We start from the raw sequence: 16,605 nt of genomic DNA, 5'->3' as shown, positions 1-16,605 counted from the left end.
TTCTTGTTCATCTTGTTTTTTTTGGTTTTTTTTTCCTCCATAAAGTTGTTCATCAACAAACTAAAAAATGAATGTGAGCAACATGTGGAAAGGCCTGTAGACATCCATGACTTCAACCATTCTTCATCAACAATGAACTACAACCAAAAAAATCAGTGATACGGACAGCTACCATACCATTCATCAATAAAATCTTTTTGGCATTAACCTGCCAGGGGAGGGTTGGACACAACGCGTTTTAATGTATCCGCCTTTTCAGACTCGTCCTTGAATTCCTGTTCATGTTTCGTCTCTTAATGACGTTTAACACTTGACGTGCGAGGTACAACGCTCTCGAGGCATAATGCACAAACTGCATGGTCATTTTTTGCACAAAGCCCCATTTGTCTTTCCACGCTTGCTGGAAAGAACGAGATTTTTCCGCTCGAGGAGCCGTCATGATTTGGCTGTCGTGATTCGTTCATTTATCACTCGCGGTGTTTCTGTGGGAGGGTTAAAACAGATCTCTGCTCCTCTGCGAGGAACCTCGCAGACACACGCTCACCGTAAAGCCGCTAAACAATGAAAGCGCGCAATGAAAATGTCTAAATATCAGGTAAAAATGCGCATTCAAAAAAAATCATTATTACTTTGCCGTGCTCGCGTGCCACTGCTGGCACGGGTGCCATAGGTTGCCGACCCCTATGTTGTGGTGTGACCCTAAACGGGCAATTCATCCAAGAAAACCCTCCATTGTGGCAGATTTGGGACAATATTGCAAAGTAGGAGTGGGCCATACTTCTTCCACAACATTGTGAAAGACTCATTACCAATTATTGCAAATGTTTGATTTCTGTTATCACTGCCAAAGATGACCCAACCCGCTATTCCATTCAGGGGAGCCAGATAGGTTGATTTATTTGTGTGTGCCTTTAAAAGTAAACATTTGAAAAATGCATTTTGTATTTTCTTGGGTTGTCTCAAATTAAAATTAGTTTGATGACCTCAAACTTTTGTGACCATGCAAAGAAAAAACACATCGAGATGGGGCAAATACTTTTTCACTGCATTGTATGGTTTTTGTAGGACAAACAGGACACAATCATTATCATTTTCCAATGACTATAGATTAGGTATGCGTGTCCTTCCTTACAAGGCTTATATAAAGGCATTACATTTTTTTGCAGTTCCAGACATGTTTTAGTTGGGCTATTTTTTGGGGTCTAATGGCCCTTTGAGGCAGCGGGGCAGCGCAGTGGTTAGCCTGAGTGCGGCACAGTTCTGAGGTCATGGGGTCAAAACTTCCTTTCTGGAGTTTGCATGTTCTCCCCGTGCTTGCGTGGGTTTCCTCCGGGCACTCAGGTTTCCTCCCACATTTCAAAAATGTGCATCAGGTTAATTGGCCAGTCCAAATCATCCCTAGGTGTGAATAAGCGAGTGAGTTGTCTGTCTCTGTGTGCCCTGCGACTGGCTGGCAACCAGTTCAGGGTGTCCCATGCCCACTGCCCGAAGATAGCTGGGATGGGCTCCAGAACCCCCGCGACCCTACTATATATATATATATATATATATATATATATATATATATATATATATATATTATAATAATAATTTCCTTTGTATTGTCATTCTTTGTAACAATGTACACAGAACGAAATGTCGATACACCTGACCCGTTGTAGCGAGCCGATGCAGCCGCAGCCAACAGAGGGCGCCGCCATTTTTACCAATGTTATAAGTCTTAGGGCAGCACGGCGGCGCAGTGGTTAGCGCGTGTGCGGCACAGTTCTGAGGTCGTGGGAACCTCCTGCGTGGGTTCAAATCCAGCTCCCGGCCTTACTGTGCGGAGTTTGTATGTTCTCCCCGTGCTTGCGTGGGTTTTCTCCGGGCACTCCGGTTTCCTCCCACATTCCAAAGACATGCATTTTAGGTGAATTGGCCGGTCCAAATTGTCCCTATGTGTGACTGAGCGAGTGAGTTGTCTGTCCCTGTGTGCCCTGCAATTGGCTGGCAACCAGTTCAGGGAGTCCCCTGCTCACTGCCCGATGATTGCTGGGATGGGCTCCAGCACCCCCGCGACCCTACTGAGGATAAGGGGTGCAGCTGATGAGATGAGAGATGAGATATATATATATACATATATATAATATATTGACAGATGGAATATGGCCCTTTTAACATTTTAGGGTGCTGACCCCTGCCCTAGATTGCTAGCAAATCACGGGGCAAATGTAGACAATCCACACTCGCACTCAAGCCTCACTCAGGAAGAAAATGAGCCTTAGTAAAACACTAATGCACGAGGTTGGATAGGGTTGCTTTAACTTGATTACTTTCAATTACTTTTGGATTACTCCAATACCAAATATGCTAATGAAAGACAAAAGGAACTAAATATGAATAAAATTACTAAATTTTGTGCAGGCTTGAGGAGTAACGGAACACATGGAACGGCAAAAATGATGTTGGCAAGCTGTTTGGATTTATTTTCATTTTGTTTCTGTCGCATTTTATGTTAGTTTTGCCGGAGATCAAAACCAGGAGAGAAAGCTTACCACGTGTTGTGAGTCATTATTTTACTCATATTTAGGTTTTTTTGTCTTTTATTAGCATTTTTGGTATTGGAGTAATCCAAAAGTAATTGAAAGTAATCAAGTTAAAGTAACCCTACCCAACCCTGCTAATGCACTAGGAAGAAATACCAACTTCACGCGGCCAAGTTGCTGGAATTGAACCCTTAACCTATGGACATACCACCACAGTTCATTATTCTACAAACATGTTGTAGTAATGGGATTCTCGCCTCGAGTACCTGGAGCGTGTACAGAGTATTCAAAATGAGTGGTTCATGTACAGCGAGTCAAAGACTCGCGATGCGGGTGTACCAAGTGACTGATTCACGAAAAGATTCACTAGCTTTAAGTGTGGTTCGAAAAAATTCACTGGCTTTAAGTGTGGTTCGAAATTATGGCGGCAAAGAATCGCCCCCAAAGTTGAAAGTCACTGGAATACGAATTTCCAATTATTTACAAACCTGCTTTCACACTTGTATACACTGTGCTTCATCTGTACCTTGTGAGTTTTTCAAAAGCAGGTCAAATTATCTGCAAAAAAAACGCAAGGGTCCAAAACTTTAGAATAAAAATATGTTTTTTCATTAAAAATAATAATATCATTTTTTCACTTGTTGCATAAAGCACAAGGTAACACAATTCATTACTCTAATTGCACATTTCAAATATTTTACACAAGCATGTTTTACATTTTTCTCTCCACATGCTGGCGTAGTCGAGGTAAAGACGTTTCCGGCGACTTTTTATGACGTCAATCTCTCGACTGCTCTTCCTCGTTCGGTATGTACAATTTTATATTGACACGAGAATCCACACTAATCCTTGTGTTGTTTCAAAAATCTTAACTAAAACTCCCTCTATTTAAACTCTTTTCAGACTGATCCATTCGCTATGCGAGCCAAGGTACATTTTTTTTCTGGTCTTTGACTGGTATAATGATTGCAATTTATTCTAGGCTAACGCTTCGTGCTTAGCTAGTTGTCGAGATTTATGTGCAGTAAGAAGTACAGTATTGAGAACTTGCTAATGATGTTAGAAATACTCAGATAATGTTTATTGAAATCTAATTCAAATGTATTGCTTTTATACCTGTCACATTAACATTTTCATCCGACCACCCAAAGTGGAGGAAGAAGCGCATGCGCAGGTGAGTTTTGCCTTTATACCGTTATTCGAACGTACATGTTCTTTTAAATATGTATTCCCGGGTATTGATTTTCAGACTGAAGCGCAAAAGGAGAAAGATGAGGCAGAGGTCCAAGTAAGCCGTTTCACGGAACCGAACAGTGCTCACTACTCCCCTGTATCATGGAAGAATGGCTGGAGAATAACGCAGCAGCAGAGCCATCGTGTGCAAGTTGGACATCCATCAACTGCATTTTCAAATTAGCAATGACACATGGACAATGAAGGACTATTCTGGACTTTAGTTTGTTCTCACAACTTTTACTCTTTGTTCAACATTATCTGTGTCTGTTGATTAAAAGTTTCGGTAGTTAAACAATTTGTTTGTCATCAGTTTCTAATGGTTGTTTCAAAGAACAAACTAACAAAAATACCAGTCAGATGAGTAATTTATGGAGCTATTAAATTGTATACATTTTAGCACTTGAACTCACTAGGGTCCCTGTAACCCATCCTCGGGCAGGGGACACACTGAACTGTTTGCCAGCTAGTCTGAACACATCCACTCATCCCTAGGGACAATTTCGACCGGCCAATCAATCTATATGCATGATGTAGAAATGTGAGAAGAAACTGGATTCCTCAGGGAAAGCCCACTTAGACGCGGGTAAAACATGCAAACTCTGCACAGGGTAGTTAGGATTGAACCCGGGACCTTAGAGCTGTGAGACTGATGTGCTAACTTTATCTTCGAGAGCTGCATGTCCTGCATATTCTGAGTTTCTCTGCTCCAATACAGGTTATTCCAATCACCTGTATCATTGAAAAGCGTCCACACAGGTTGTTAACAGGCTGAAAATTAACATATGAGTTGAAGGGAAACCTCAAATATTCAGGTCATGCAGCTTTCGAGGCCTGGGTTGGCCACCTCTGTCCTAACCAGTCTCCAAGGTGCTGCCACTATTTAATTTATTCTTCAAAGTCTTTAGATGAACTATATTCATGTTGCATACAAAGAGCATATTTAAGGAATGAATAAACGCATTTGCACAACCTTTGAGGCAATTGACTCAAACGAGACGTATTACATATAGAGATATAGCAATGCGTCGTCTGAGGTGTCTTTAAAAAGTTGAAAGATAAATATTCTCAAGTATGTGATAACAATGCTCAACTGAGTTCAAAGAGTCTATGCTTGTGCCCATCTGCTTAATCAGGGCGGTTTTGGGCGGAACACATTAGGTTGAGGAAAGGTTGTTTGGAGATTGTCGAAGAGAGACGTAATGCTTACCCCTGCAGTTTTTTTTTTAAATTTCTATTTGTCAACAGAACATGAAAATGGTGAAAGTAAGAAAATCCTTGCTTATAGTAATGACAAACACCATCCAAACCCCTTAAAGTGCATCTAAGAAATGCGTGTGTGACTGGGTGTTCCTCCATCGGTGGCAACTGCAGCACCACAGCATTGTCTGTTTTAACGGACTAATAACAAAGGGTAGGTGGAATGCAAATCTTAGTCTTTTTATTTCACAACTTGAACACAAGTGTGACAAAAGGCTTTGAAAAGTTAGTCTCATAAATCCAACACACGCTGTCAGATCTATCTCAACTTACAGCAATTATGATCATAAAATTAAATCTCATTGCAAGATAGTCATCGTATTTTGGAATGATTTTACACAACCACAATTGCCAAACGATTTATTCACGGAGTGTCCTTGAGCTCACCACAGAAGTGTAGCAGCAATAGCACAAATTACTAAGTGGAAATCTATCTACCTGGTAATATCCCTCGAGAGGGGTGACCAACAATGTTTTTTTCCTCGTTGTACTGCATTTTAACATGTTTTTCCTTTCTATCTATCTACCCTGGTCATATTCTTCGGGAGGGGTGATCGACAGCAAAGACAAACACATACACAAAAACAAAGAAAATTAAAAAGGGAAAAAGTAGCAAAGAACACACACAAAAGTTTTTGGGGACCATGGCCAACCCAAATGCTCAAACAAGTTAAGCAACTCGGCATCCAAGTTGGTCATGCTTTCGTCCCTCCAGATGAAATGGGACACAAGAAAGCGGCCATGTCACTCGGGTCAGGGTGACTCAACACACTCTTCTGTTTAACAGCAGGGCCCGACAGCTTTCACTGGTTTACCCCTGCTGCATCATACAAGTGCCCTGCCCGTCCCTTTGAACGCGTCCAAACATCCCAATATCCTTTCACAACACCTCTCCACTCATTCTTATCACCAACAAGAGCTTTAGCTTCCATTGGATTTAGCCCTCTTTCCTCCAGTGCACTCAACACCATCCATCCACGTCAATCGCGGCCTTCCTCTTGGTCTCCTTCCATTTACTTCTGCTCTAGATTTTCAACATTCGCTCCTCAATCCATCCTCTCCACATGTCCAAACCAACCAAGTACCTTCTCATAAAGTGGAAATAAAATACAAAAATGAAAGTGCTTTACTTAGAACACAAGTGTGACAAACAGGCAGGGTTGTATGAGTTGGTAGTCTCATCAATCTGCTCAACAGTTATGTAGTTTTTGTTGCGAATGCATAACAAACAAAAATTATGGTCGAGGTTTTTCAAACCGCCACAAATTGAAAAGAAAAGAGTTTGTAATATATTTTGTGCTTTTCTAAATGCCAAAAAATCTTTCAAGTCAAAGCCTCAAGCTTCTGATATGTATCCAACAGAAACTTAAAGCCCATTCCCACAAAATTGTAATAGAGAGCAGCTTTAGGAGTGCACAGGTCGGTTTTCTTTTTTAAAATAGAAAAAAAAAAACATTTCTCATGTGATCCGCGTCCTTTGACTTTCTTGGCTTGGGGGAGTTACAACCTTTGGCTCAGAGACTAAATTAGAATTTGATAAGAAAAAAATATTTTTGGTGTTAGTTTGCACATATTGTACAGTCACGCAATATTCACTTTGTTCTTGGTATTTCCTAAAATGATAACACAGTATACTGCATTTCTGGTAGGCAGTTTTAGATAACTTTGAGCGTGGAATTTGGAGTGTAACCTTCAGTTAGCTGCCCTTGTTTTTTTTTTTTGGAGGGATTAAAAAATATTGTATAAACTTTGATCAACCCCCGTGACTGCAACTTCTGCTTCTAGCGCCTGAAAGATTATTGTTCCTCAGCTGACCGGCTATAGTCACAATGTGACATAGCAAAAACGAAAACAAATCAAAACTATTTTTATGCATGTTGTTTCCAAAGAGAAATCCAGCAAATTATATTTCCCGGACAGACAGAAATCACCATGCTTGGTTTACTTATGCACAAGAACGGTGATCAATCTTTTACACTCTGATAAAAGCGACTGATTGTCTGCATCCAGACAATGAAGAGAAGCTCAGTCCAGGCAGCGTCTTATTAATTCGAATGATGTGGTGTAAATCCTTTCACTCATATTCTATACTTTATTTTTATAACATTTTACAGTTAAATGTGATTAAGGGTTTGGTTATTAAGCATAGATACAAAATATCCTGACCAGGGACCAGCACAAAACACCAAGCCCGCCAAGGGTTTGAATCCGGCCTGCAAGAAAACACTAAGAGAAGCGCAAAAGAAAAATGAGCTGCAGTTTTAAATATGTCCACTTGATGTCTCCCAAGCCAGGCACCACTCGCAAACCAACTGAAGTAATATTCATCGCTCTCTTTCTTTCTCTCTTTCCTTCTCTCTTTCCTTCTCTCTCTTTCTTTTTTGTCTTTTTTTTCTTTCCCCATTCTCTTTTTGTCATTCACCCTTTTACTCTCTCTTTATCTTATTATCTTTCTGAATCTCCGTTTTCTATCATTTTCTCTTAACTCTTTATCCAACTTTTTCATTGTCTCTATTTTTTCTTCCTTTATCACTCTCTTGTCTCCCTTTTTTCTATTTCTCTCTTTTTCTTTTTTCTTTTCTTCTTTTTTCCCACTTTTCCCTCACTTTCTCCCCCCTTCTTTCTGTCTTTTTCATGCTCACTCTTTCTCTTCTCTCATTCTTTTAGTCTTTCTCTCACACTTTTCTTTCTCTTTTCAATTTCTCCCTTTATCTCTCTCTGTTGTACCCCCCTTCTCCCTGTCTCTATTATGCTCGCTCTCTTTCTTTCACTCATTCTCCCCTTTTCTCTCTCTCTCTCTCTCTCTCTCTCTCTCTCTCTCTCTCTCTCTCTCTCTCTCTCTCTCTCTCTCTCTCTCTCTCTCTCTCTCTCTCTCTCTCTCTCTCTCTCTCTCTCTCTCTCACTTGCTGTCAAACTGTCTCCCTTGTTCTTCCTCTCGTATTATCTCTCTTTCGTTATCTCTCTTTCTCTCTGTATTTCTCTTACATCTTCTAGTCCGGCCTCTGTAGAAGGTTTTTTTCTAGCATGTGCTGAAAGGCTGAGCAATGACTGAAAAGGAAAATGATGCGGTTTGGTCACTTTGAGTCTTTGTAGTTTGTATTCTTCCTTGTCTATTTAGCACATGTTTTAGGTTGCACTTACCAGGGGTCTCCCAAGGTGCCTGGGGCAACCAGGTAGCCCCCTAAGAACACCTGTGTACCTGAAGTTCTGAAAATAGTGAATTTTGCGAGAAAATGATTTTTGTTATGATGTTTTAGTGGTTGACTGAGCCTTTTTTAAAGGTGGGGGTTTTTAAGGGTTATTGATCTATCTTCGTTATTCATTATCCATTATCCGTTATCGGTCAGTTCATAATACGCTACAAAGCCTAGGAGCCGGGACACTTACTCTCAGCCAAAAGGCCAAGCTAAGGTCCTAGCCCTAAAGCAATGCACTCTCAAACACACAGTCCAAAAACAACAGCACTCTCAAACACACAAATTATGAAGAACAACTAACTAATTAGAATCCGGTTACCAAACAGTAGCCATCCACCCATCCATTATATGCCCCGCTTCTCCTCAGTAGGGTAGCAGGGATGTGGGAGCCCATCCCAGCTATCCTTGGGCAGTGGGCAGGGCACAGCCTGAACTGGGGGCCAGTCGCAGGGCACACAGAGACAAACTTAAACATTCTTGTTTGCCAACAAGTGGCCAAAAACAGGATTGACATCCCCAAATAAGAAATACATGACTCAAACACTGTGCCATCCTAAAAAAATGTATGAAATCATAAAGCCAACTGAGTTGTCTGTCCTCAAGTTCTGAGGTCATGAGATTGAACATTCCTGTGTGGAGTTTGCATTTTCTCCCCGTGCTTGCGTGGTTGTCCTCCGGGCACTTTGGTTTACTCCCACATTCCCAAAACATGCATATCAGGGAAATTGGACGGTCCAAATTGTTCCTAGGTGTGAATGGCCGAGTAAATTGTCTGTCTCTGTGTGCGCTGCGGCTGGCTGACAACCAGTTCAGGGTGTCCCCTGCCCACTGGACGAAGATAGCTGGGATGGGCTCCAGCACCCCTGCGACCGTACTGAGGATAAGCAGTGCAAATAATGGATGGATGTTTTGTTAAGTCACCTAAGAGTGCAATGTAGAGAACATCGCCTTCACATTGACTCGCCATCAATTAGTCAATGTATTTGTCAGTTTTACTTGTGTTTGGCTTGAAAGGGTGAACGTAGTCCATCAAATTCTCGGCTTCATTCATTGGCCACTGAGTGACTCCAGCTCTCTCTTTTAACCCTGCTGCCGTGCTCAGCAAGCTGCCGCAGTACATGATCATTTGTGCATGCAGGCAACAAGCATCTACCGCGCCCGTTATGCAAAGATTGGCGACTGTTATAGCGCGGCGACCCTTGTGCGTGGACAACAATTATCCTTCTAGTTTGTTTGGCGGGATGCGCGCGAATTTTGCGCTTGTGTCTGCGAGTTAATCGTGGGATTACGCGTCAATCCGTTTGGTGTGGAACAGGGCTAGGAAGCAGAGCACAGAGTCCGCCCTCTGAGCTCTCCGCTGCTTGCTCAAGACACGTCCACTAAACGCCGATGGTCGTTTTGGTTTCTCTGCGGAACTGTGCGGACTGTCATCATGGTTTAATCCTTGCGGGCCTTTTAGTGAATGCATATGTGAGCGACGTTTTGTGAAAAATCTCGCGGAGGGATTGGCGGTGTTAAGAAAGAAAGTGGAGAGCGATCTGAAGTCAGAAGCGGGGAAGTAACGGGTCGTGTGTGCGATGTCATCCACGAAAGAGGAGGCGCCGCCCGGCGTGAGCGCAGCAGGCGCGGCCGAGACTTTGCCTCCGGACCAGGTTCCCGCTGGTCAGCGCGCAGTGAGCGCTCTGTGGTCCTTCGCCAAATGCTTGAGTGCGCTCGTGCCCGTCTACCTGGCAGGCTACTACGGCGTCAGCATCATTGTGGTCCTGGTCGGGCTTATGGTCTACATGGGCTGGAAGAACGCGCGACAAGATAAAGCCAGGAGGCTCAATGCGGCCATGTACCTCCTGGAAAACGAGATGGAATTCACCACGGAGAAGATTTTCCGATTCAAGCGGGATCTGCCTCCATGGGTAAGGAAGAGAGTCTCTACTCCCGTGCGACGTGGCCATCAATGCCGTTTTTGCATGACAACATCTGTCTGCTTATTACCCTCTTATAACCTCTTAACAAGAATCCACTGGGAACTCGTTTCAATTTAATCCACTCACATGACAGGCACACTGTAAACATGCTGCACTCAGTTGGATTTGAATGTCATCTTAGCAGAGGGATATATTTAGAGCAGGGATCGAGAAAGTATTTTGACTCAAAGAGCCATGAAAGCAAAATATTTTTATTTAATTTATAGACCCGCATCAAATATTTTGAGACAACATTTAAAAAAAGCACCAAACTATCTCGCCATACAATAGCTAATTCTACAGCACATTTTATTTTAATGTGGGACGTTTGATTATTTGATACAATGCACGAAATAATAATAATGCCATAGCCTGTGTCCCTTATCAACAAATGTACCACTTACAATTTGTCTCTACCGCCCTTAAGGTCAATTTTGACTGTCATTTTTGTCGTGAATAATGGTTTCAAAGCAATGTTTGAGCAGAGTCATTTTGTAAAAATGTCACAAAATACTGTGAATGAGAAAAATACAGATGTGTTTAGAGGAGTGGAATATGTGTGCAGAGATCCACCCATACTTACCACTCATCCAATCAAACTGCTTTGGGTTCTTAGCTGGTGTTTTTCTAAAGTTTGTTCTTTGGGTTTTCATAAAATGTTTCAACAGTGAACTCCGATTGTTTACTGAGATTCCATATAAAGGATTTCTTAGAAACGAACAGCCAAAACAGGGTCTGTTGGAGTAACACTGTGAGTGTAAACTGTAGAACAAGTGGATACTGTGTTGGTTACCGAGAACAATACTTTGGCAATTTCATCCAAATGTTCTAAAAAAAAAGCCATTCTGAGCCATACCCTCCCGACACTTTATTTAGAGATTACGCATGAATGAAAAATGCATGGGGAAGCTCATGAGCTTGTAAGCAGTGGACCAGGGATACCATATCTGGATAGAGAGTGTGATAGTATAAGCTTGGCGTGCATTTGTGTTAGAGAGCAAAAGACACTGCAAAGTTTAATTGAAGAATCTTACACACAGTGAAAAAAAACAGCATGAGCTCAACTAGGTGCGATTTCCACCAACACAACCACAAGGGCTAATGACAGAAATCGAAGTAGCTTCTTGGATTTTATCCAGGGCCCAAAAGGGTTAACGTGTTCCCGAGTTATAAAACATCAAGTGTCAAGGGTGTAAGATCCATTGTCGCCGTGAGAGTGAGCTACAGATCTCTGAGTGTGTTTTTGGCTCTGGGGCTGGCCATTTGTCTTATGTTCTCATGCCATTATCACTTGACACATTGCTTAGAATTAGCGTTTGTCCTATTAGGATTGCTTGAAGTTTTTCAAGAAGTTTTTTTCAGGAATAGAAACATACAATAAAGGACATTTACCCCTATGAAATAGGAGAATAGAATTAATAGAATAGAATTACCGTATTTTCCGCACTATAAGGCGCACCTAAAAGTCTTAATTTTTTTCAAAAGCTGATCATGCGCCTTATAATACAGTGTGTCTTATTTATGGATCAACATTGAATCACGAGGTCTCGCAACTTACGCAACAGCCGCCGACTCGATTTTCCCCCGAACATGGAGTAGTCCGCGGTGTATGCTGGGATTTATATACCGGCGTTTCATTGGCTAACCAATGTGTCAATCATCATTTGAATCGATCACTATTGGCTGAAGTTATTCGGAGCCTCGGATTGGCTAGAGCGCCAAAACAAACCCTGCAATTGGCCGAAAAAGATGTATCAATCATCCGTTGAATCGATCGCTATTGGCTGAAGTTATTCGGAGCCTCGGATTGGCTAGATAGCCAAAACAAACCCTGCAATTGGCCGAGTTTAGCAATGGCGTAGCAAGCTTAGCAAGCCTGCTAAAGTACACCATAAAGAAACATGTTTTATTAGTCTGTATTTGCAAATAATTTACTCTCCTGGATTTACTTCACTCACGGTTGTAAGAAGACCATAATTGCGTATCATTATTGAACGTGAGAACTTAGGTGAGTTATGCGGCTTTATATTTTCCCGGTATCTTGTTTTAGAACGATCTTGATGTTGCTGTGATGAGTTGAGTGAATTAAACTCAATTCCAAGTGTTTATTGTCATATGCACAGTAAAGTTGCGAGCGAAAAAGAAAATAGAAACTAAGAAATGTTTGGCATTTCTTGAATCCCAAGACTTTACCCTTCTGAATGATATTTGAAATGATGCATTTGAGTGACATCGTACGGACACCGCATTTGCACGTGTCTACGACACGTATTTGCTTCTTTGCAAGCTTTGGGAATGTTAAGAGGGTAATCAGTTGGACTGAATCATCTGACTGTTTGGTCGACGTTCCCATTGTAGCGCCTTATAATCCGGTGCGCCTTATCTATGGAAGATATAGGACCAAAACCTATTTTTTGGGGGTGCGCCCTATAACCTGGTGCGCCCTAAAGTGCGGAAAATACGGTAAGCTAAATTGCAAAAACCAAGGAGTTGGCTGACAGTGAGTCAATTTCATGCCATGATGCTGTTTATAACTGTAAGACGCTTTTGAATAATAAGCCAAATATAAAAAATCAATGGATCAGAATGCATGTAAAAAACTGGACATGGTTTGGTTTAAGTTTCCAAGAAAATAGGTTGGTGTTTTCAGCGTAAGAAAAAAATGTGCTAGCAAAGCGTCTTCCTGACCCAGCTGATACTTTCACACTCCCATGGCATTTTGAGTCCATGTCTGACCTTGGCTAATTTTTTACAGGTCAACTTTCCGGACGTAGAAAAAGTAGAGTGGCTGAATAAGGTCAGTGTGTTGTTTTAGTTGTTTGTTTTTCATGTGTGGTCTGCTGACAGGTAAAACAATTCAGCATTGATGGAGCGCTTGCTGATGTTTGCAACCCATTTAATGCCATCCAATGCTAAAGACTTCAAATATCAGTTTGCACATTCAATGCTTCTGACGGTTATAGATGTAAAAATCAGTTTTAATGCATTCAATACCATTTAGTGCTAAGAACCTCAAAAATCAGTTACACATTTGATGCCATTGACGACTATAAACATCAAAACCTGGTTCCACATTCAATGCCAATGAGGGCAATAGCCCTCCATAATTGGTTACACATTAAATGTCCATCCATCCATCCATTATCTGCACAGCTTATCCTCAGTAGGGTCGCTGGGACATTCAATGTCTTTGAAGGTTATGGATGTAAACAAACCTTTTAGATACACTCAATATCATTAAGTGCTAATAAACACAAAAATCAATCACACATTGACATTTATGAATGTTAAAAAGTATTTACACATTAAATGGCAATGATGGAAATAGACTTCCAAAATCAGTTCAACATTTGATTCCTATAGACCTCAAAAATCCATGTAGTCCCAGGCAAGAAGTGAATCAATTAAGCATATCATCCAACTTCCTGCAGTGATAATCCTTTTGACATAATTTGAAAAGTTCATACATAATAGCCCAGTTTTGTGGACACGACTTACTTTGCGGCCTCTCCATCAGTGCAGAGTTCAGACCATTCAGCGGTGTAATTAAGCTGCAGGGAGAGTGGCTGGAACGATATCTCAGCTTCTCTGTCAGTGAGAGGACCTCAAATCAACAAAGGGAAATATGGACGTGAATACTAATATTGAGAAATTTCTTTGTGTAGGGAAAATCTGATAAACTCGAATGTCAAAGGCTTTCTTTGGTAGAGATTGATTGGTTGCATTTATTTTGAAAGACGATGTCTGCATATTTTATCAGTTACGCAGACAAAGACGTTGTTCCTCTTTCAGTTGGCTCTGCTCTTCTATCTGCTGTATTATCATAGCGTCTCATGATTATCCGTGGCCATGTGACACAGTGAGGCCCCAAAGCATGGCCGTGCAGCCTCGTCAGGTGTTTGGGTGCAGGGCAATGAAGCTCTTAAGCCCCAAGGCGGCCTCACGCTACACTTAACACACCAATGCTGATGTTGACATCTCTGTGGTGATCCTGGGGCTTCTGAAAAAAGAACATTGTTATGGTCTTGCCATTGTCAATGTGAATTGAAGTTTATGGTGGGATACTGATAGTCTTTTTTATTATGCCTGTGATGCTGAGAGCTTTTTATTCGCTAAATTGCAAAACTGAATTGGTGTTGATTGAGAGCAGCACTGTGGTTGTTTGCTCCCCCCCAGCTGCAACGGAAACAAGCAGTTTACCACTTTGTTGTCGCGTGTGGGTTGTTTTTCAGGCACAAACGTCTTAAATCCATCCTCTTATTTAATCTGGAAATACTCAAATATGATTCTGTGTTAACTGTTAAAAACCATGTTTTGGGGGGCAGCTTGTTTTAATCATAAGAACATTTCGGAAAACTTTGTGTAAGAATCTTTTAGTATAATTGATAGAGATGCGCAATAGTTATTATTTATTTAAATGTGTGCATATTTTCAATTTTTTTTTCCTCATTGTACTGCATTTTAACATGTTTTTCTTTTCTTTCTATCTATCTACCCTGGTCATATGTCATATTCTTCGAGAGGAGTGATCGACAGCAAAGACAAACACATACACAAAAACAAAGAAAATAAAAAAAGGGAAAAAGTAGCAAAAAACACACGCAAGTTTTTTGGACCATGGCCAAACCAAATGAACCAAACACCCAAACAGGTTAAGCACCTCGGCACCCAAGTTGGTCATGCTTTCGTCCCTCCAGATGAAACGGGACACAAGAAAGCGGCCATGTCACTCGGGTCGGGTGCACAACACACTCTTATCTTCAACAGCAGGGCCCGACAGCTTTCACTGGTTTACCCCTGCTGCATCATACAGGTGCCCTGCCCATAAACCACATTTTCTTGAGTCGAGTGTTGCTCTGTCGGAGAAAACCCTCTCTGGGACAGAATGCAGCTGGCGGCCCTTGGTTTTTAGATGGATAATTTTGCTCATTTTGAATGTTAATGTTATTATTTTACTGAAGACAAAAAGTAAAAAATATAGTTATGTGAGAAAAGAAATTCCAGGCAAATTTTTCTGCTAGTACAGAATGAATATATTTTCCAATGAATGCTCTAAAACACTTTGGTGAAAGATACGGCCAACCCAATACTTTGGTCGATCTGATCCTTTTATTCTGGGTTGTCTTACACAAAATGACTAATTGTTTGGGTTGTTTCCAAACAAAATGACCCAAGCTTTTTAGTGTAAAATGAACAGATTTTGGGAAGTTATAGTCTAAACACAAATACACCTTTTTATTTTCTCAGAGCAAACATCAATCATTTTTTGCAAAAAAACAAAAAACAAAAGCAAAACATAGGATGTTGGTTCAAATCAACCCAATTATTTGGTTAGTCTATTTTTGAGCCAAATTTGGGATTTGTTTTACCAAGGTGATTGTACAGTTAACAAATAAGATACACAAACCAAATGTATTGATTATTACAAAGTATATCTATTTTTGTTATTTTTTTTTTTTAAGCAATTTTGCACAGCCTTAGTCTCCAAGAAATAGCTACAGCCTCAAATTGTCGGTCATTTTTTCCCAATAACTATGACATCATTTTTCCCCCTATTTTCTTATCAAAAAACTTCTGTCCAATAATTATTGTGCATCTCTCCAAGTTAAAAATAATTTTTGGTACAAATATTAGATCTGTGCCAGATTAACTAACGTTTGATTACAGTTGTGAAGTATACTGCCTTTCGGTTAATCCCAGTGTGTTATACGAGCTGGAGGGCATCCCTACTTTTATGTCTCTCTGGTTTGTGAAGCATCGCTCAAATAATGAGTACTGATTACGTCTTACATGTAATTTAAGTCCTTTTCCCCTCCAAATCCAGAAAATGTTCGTGGTCCCACATTTTGTTCCCAGTTCCCGACCACCATGCTAGGTTGTTGAGTGATCCAAATATAGTTTCCTGTTACAAATTTTTGTAAACCGTCAAAATAAGATAATGCTCGGTTCCAACTCGTTCCAAGCAGAAATATTGGCATATCTAAATGAAGTTCAAGAATGCTCAACAAAAATCAATACTCATGATGGTATCGCTTGTATCAATAAACATTTGTATGTTTAGATCCTGCAGCAAGCGTGGCCCTTCATAGGCCAGTTCCTCGAAAAGTTACTTTTGGAGACAATCGCACCGTCCATCCGAGCCTCTAGCATCCATCTGCAAACGCTCAACTTCACCAAAGTCAACCTAGGAGAAAAGGTGTGGTTGGTTGTCTCCTGTGTATTGATGAAAATGAGCTTCACAGTTGTTAACTAGTAAAAAATGTTCATACAACGCGTGTTTTTTTTCACTCATATCTTCACTTGCCAACAGCCTGTTTACCTTTGGTGTGTGTAATAGCAGCTGTTGTGTTCACAGGCCTTAAGAGTGGTTGGCGTGAAGGCTCACACAGAGCATGACAGGAGACAAGTCATGTTAGATTTGTACCTCAG

The 16,605-nt window shown here is 41.0% G+C and overlaps 1 protein-coding gene and 1 long non-coding RNA gene across 3 annotated transcripts in view; both read left to right on the top strand.

The window, feature by feature from the left end:
* The first annotated feature begins 3,268 nt into the window (after positions 1 to 3,268).
* On the top strand, positions 3,269 to 4,056 carry LOC148369306 (uncharacterized). 2 transcript variants are annotated; one of them, XR_015849999.1, is made up of 3 exons: positions 3,269 to 3,332; positions 3,429 to 3,699; positions 3,775 to 4,056. It is a non-coding gene; the product is annotated as an uncharacterized LOC148369306 (long non-coding RNA). The 2 variants fall into 2 exon arrangements; XR_015849998.1 differs by lacking the exon at positions 3,269 to 3,332 and having other exon boundaries at positions 3,346 to 3,699.
* A 5,238-nt stretch (positions 4,057 to 9,294) lies between these two features.
* The window catches only part of esyt1a (extended synaptotagmin-like protein 1a), a 29,582-nt gene continuing 22,271 nt past the window's right edge, over positions 9,295 to 16,605 (top strand). Inside the window, exons 1-4 of the mRNA XM_088331259.1 lie at positions 9,295 to 10,125; positions 12,932 to 12,973; positions 16,238 to 16,372; positions 16,532 to 16,605. Coding sequence (XP_088187385.1) covers positions 9,793 to 10,125; positions 12,932 to 12,973; positions 16,238 to 16,372; positions 16,532 to 16,605 — 584 coding nt within the window. The 5' untranslated portion in view covers positions 9,295 to 9,792. The remainder of the gene's footprint in view (positions 10,126 to 12,931; positions 12,974 to 16,237; positions 16,373 to 16,531) is intronic.

The sequence above is a fragment of the Urocampus carinirostris genome, chromosome 3 (assembly GCF_059441175.1).
Source record: "Urocampus carinirostris isolate Australia breed hairy pipefish chromosome 3, RoL_Ucar_1.0, whole genome shotgun sequence".
Classification (NCBI taxonomy): domain Eukaryota; kingdom Metazoa; phylum Chordata; class Actinopteri; order Syngnathiformes; family Syngnathidae; genus Urocampus; species Urocampus carinirostris.
This window is presented reverse-complemented; position numbering and strand designations above follow the sequence as displayed.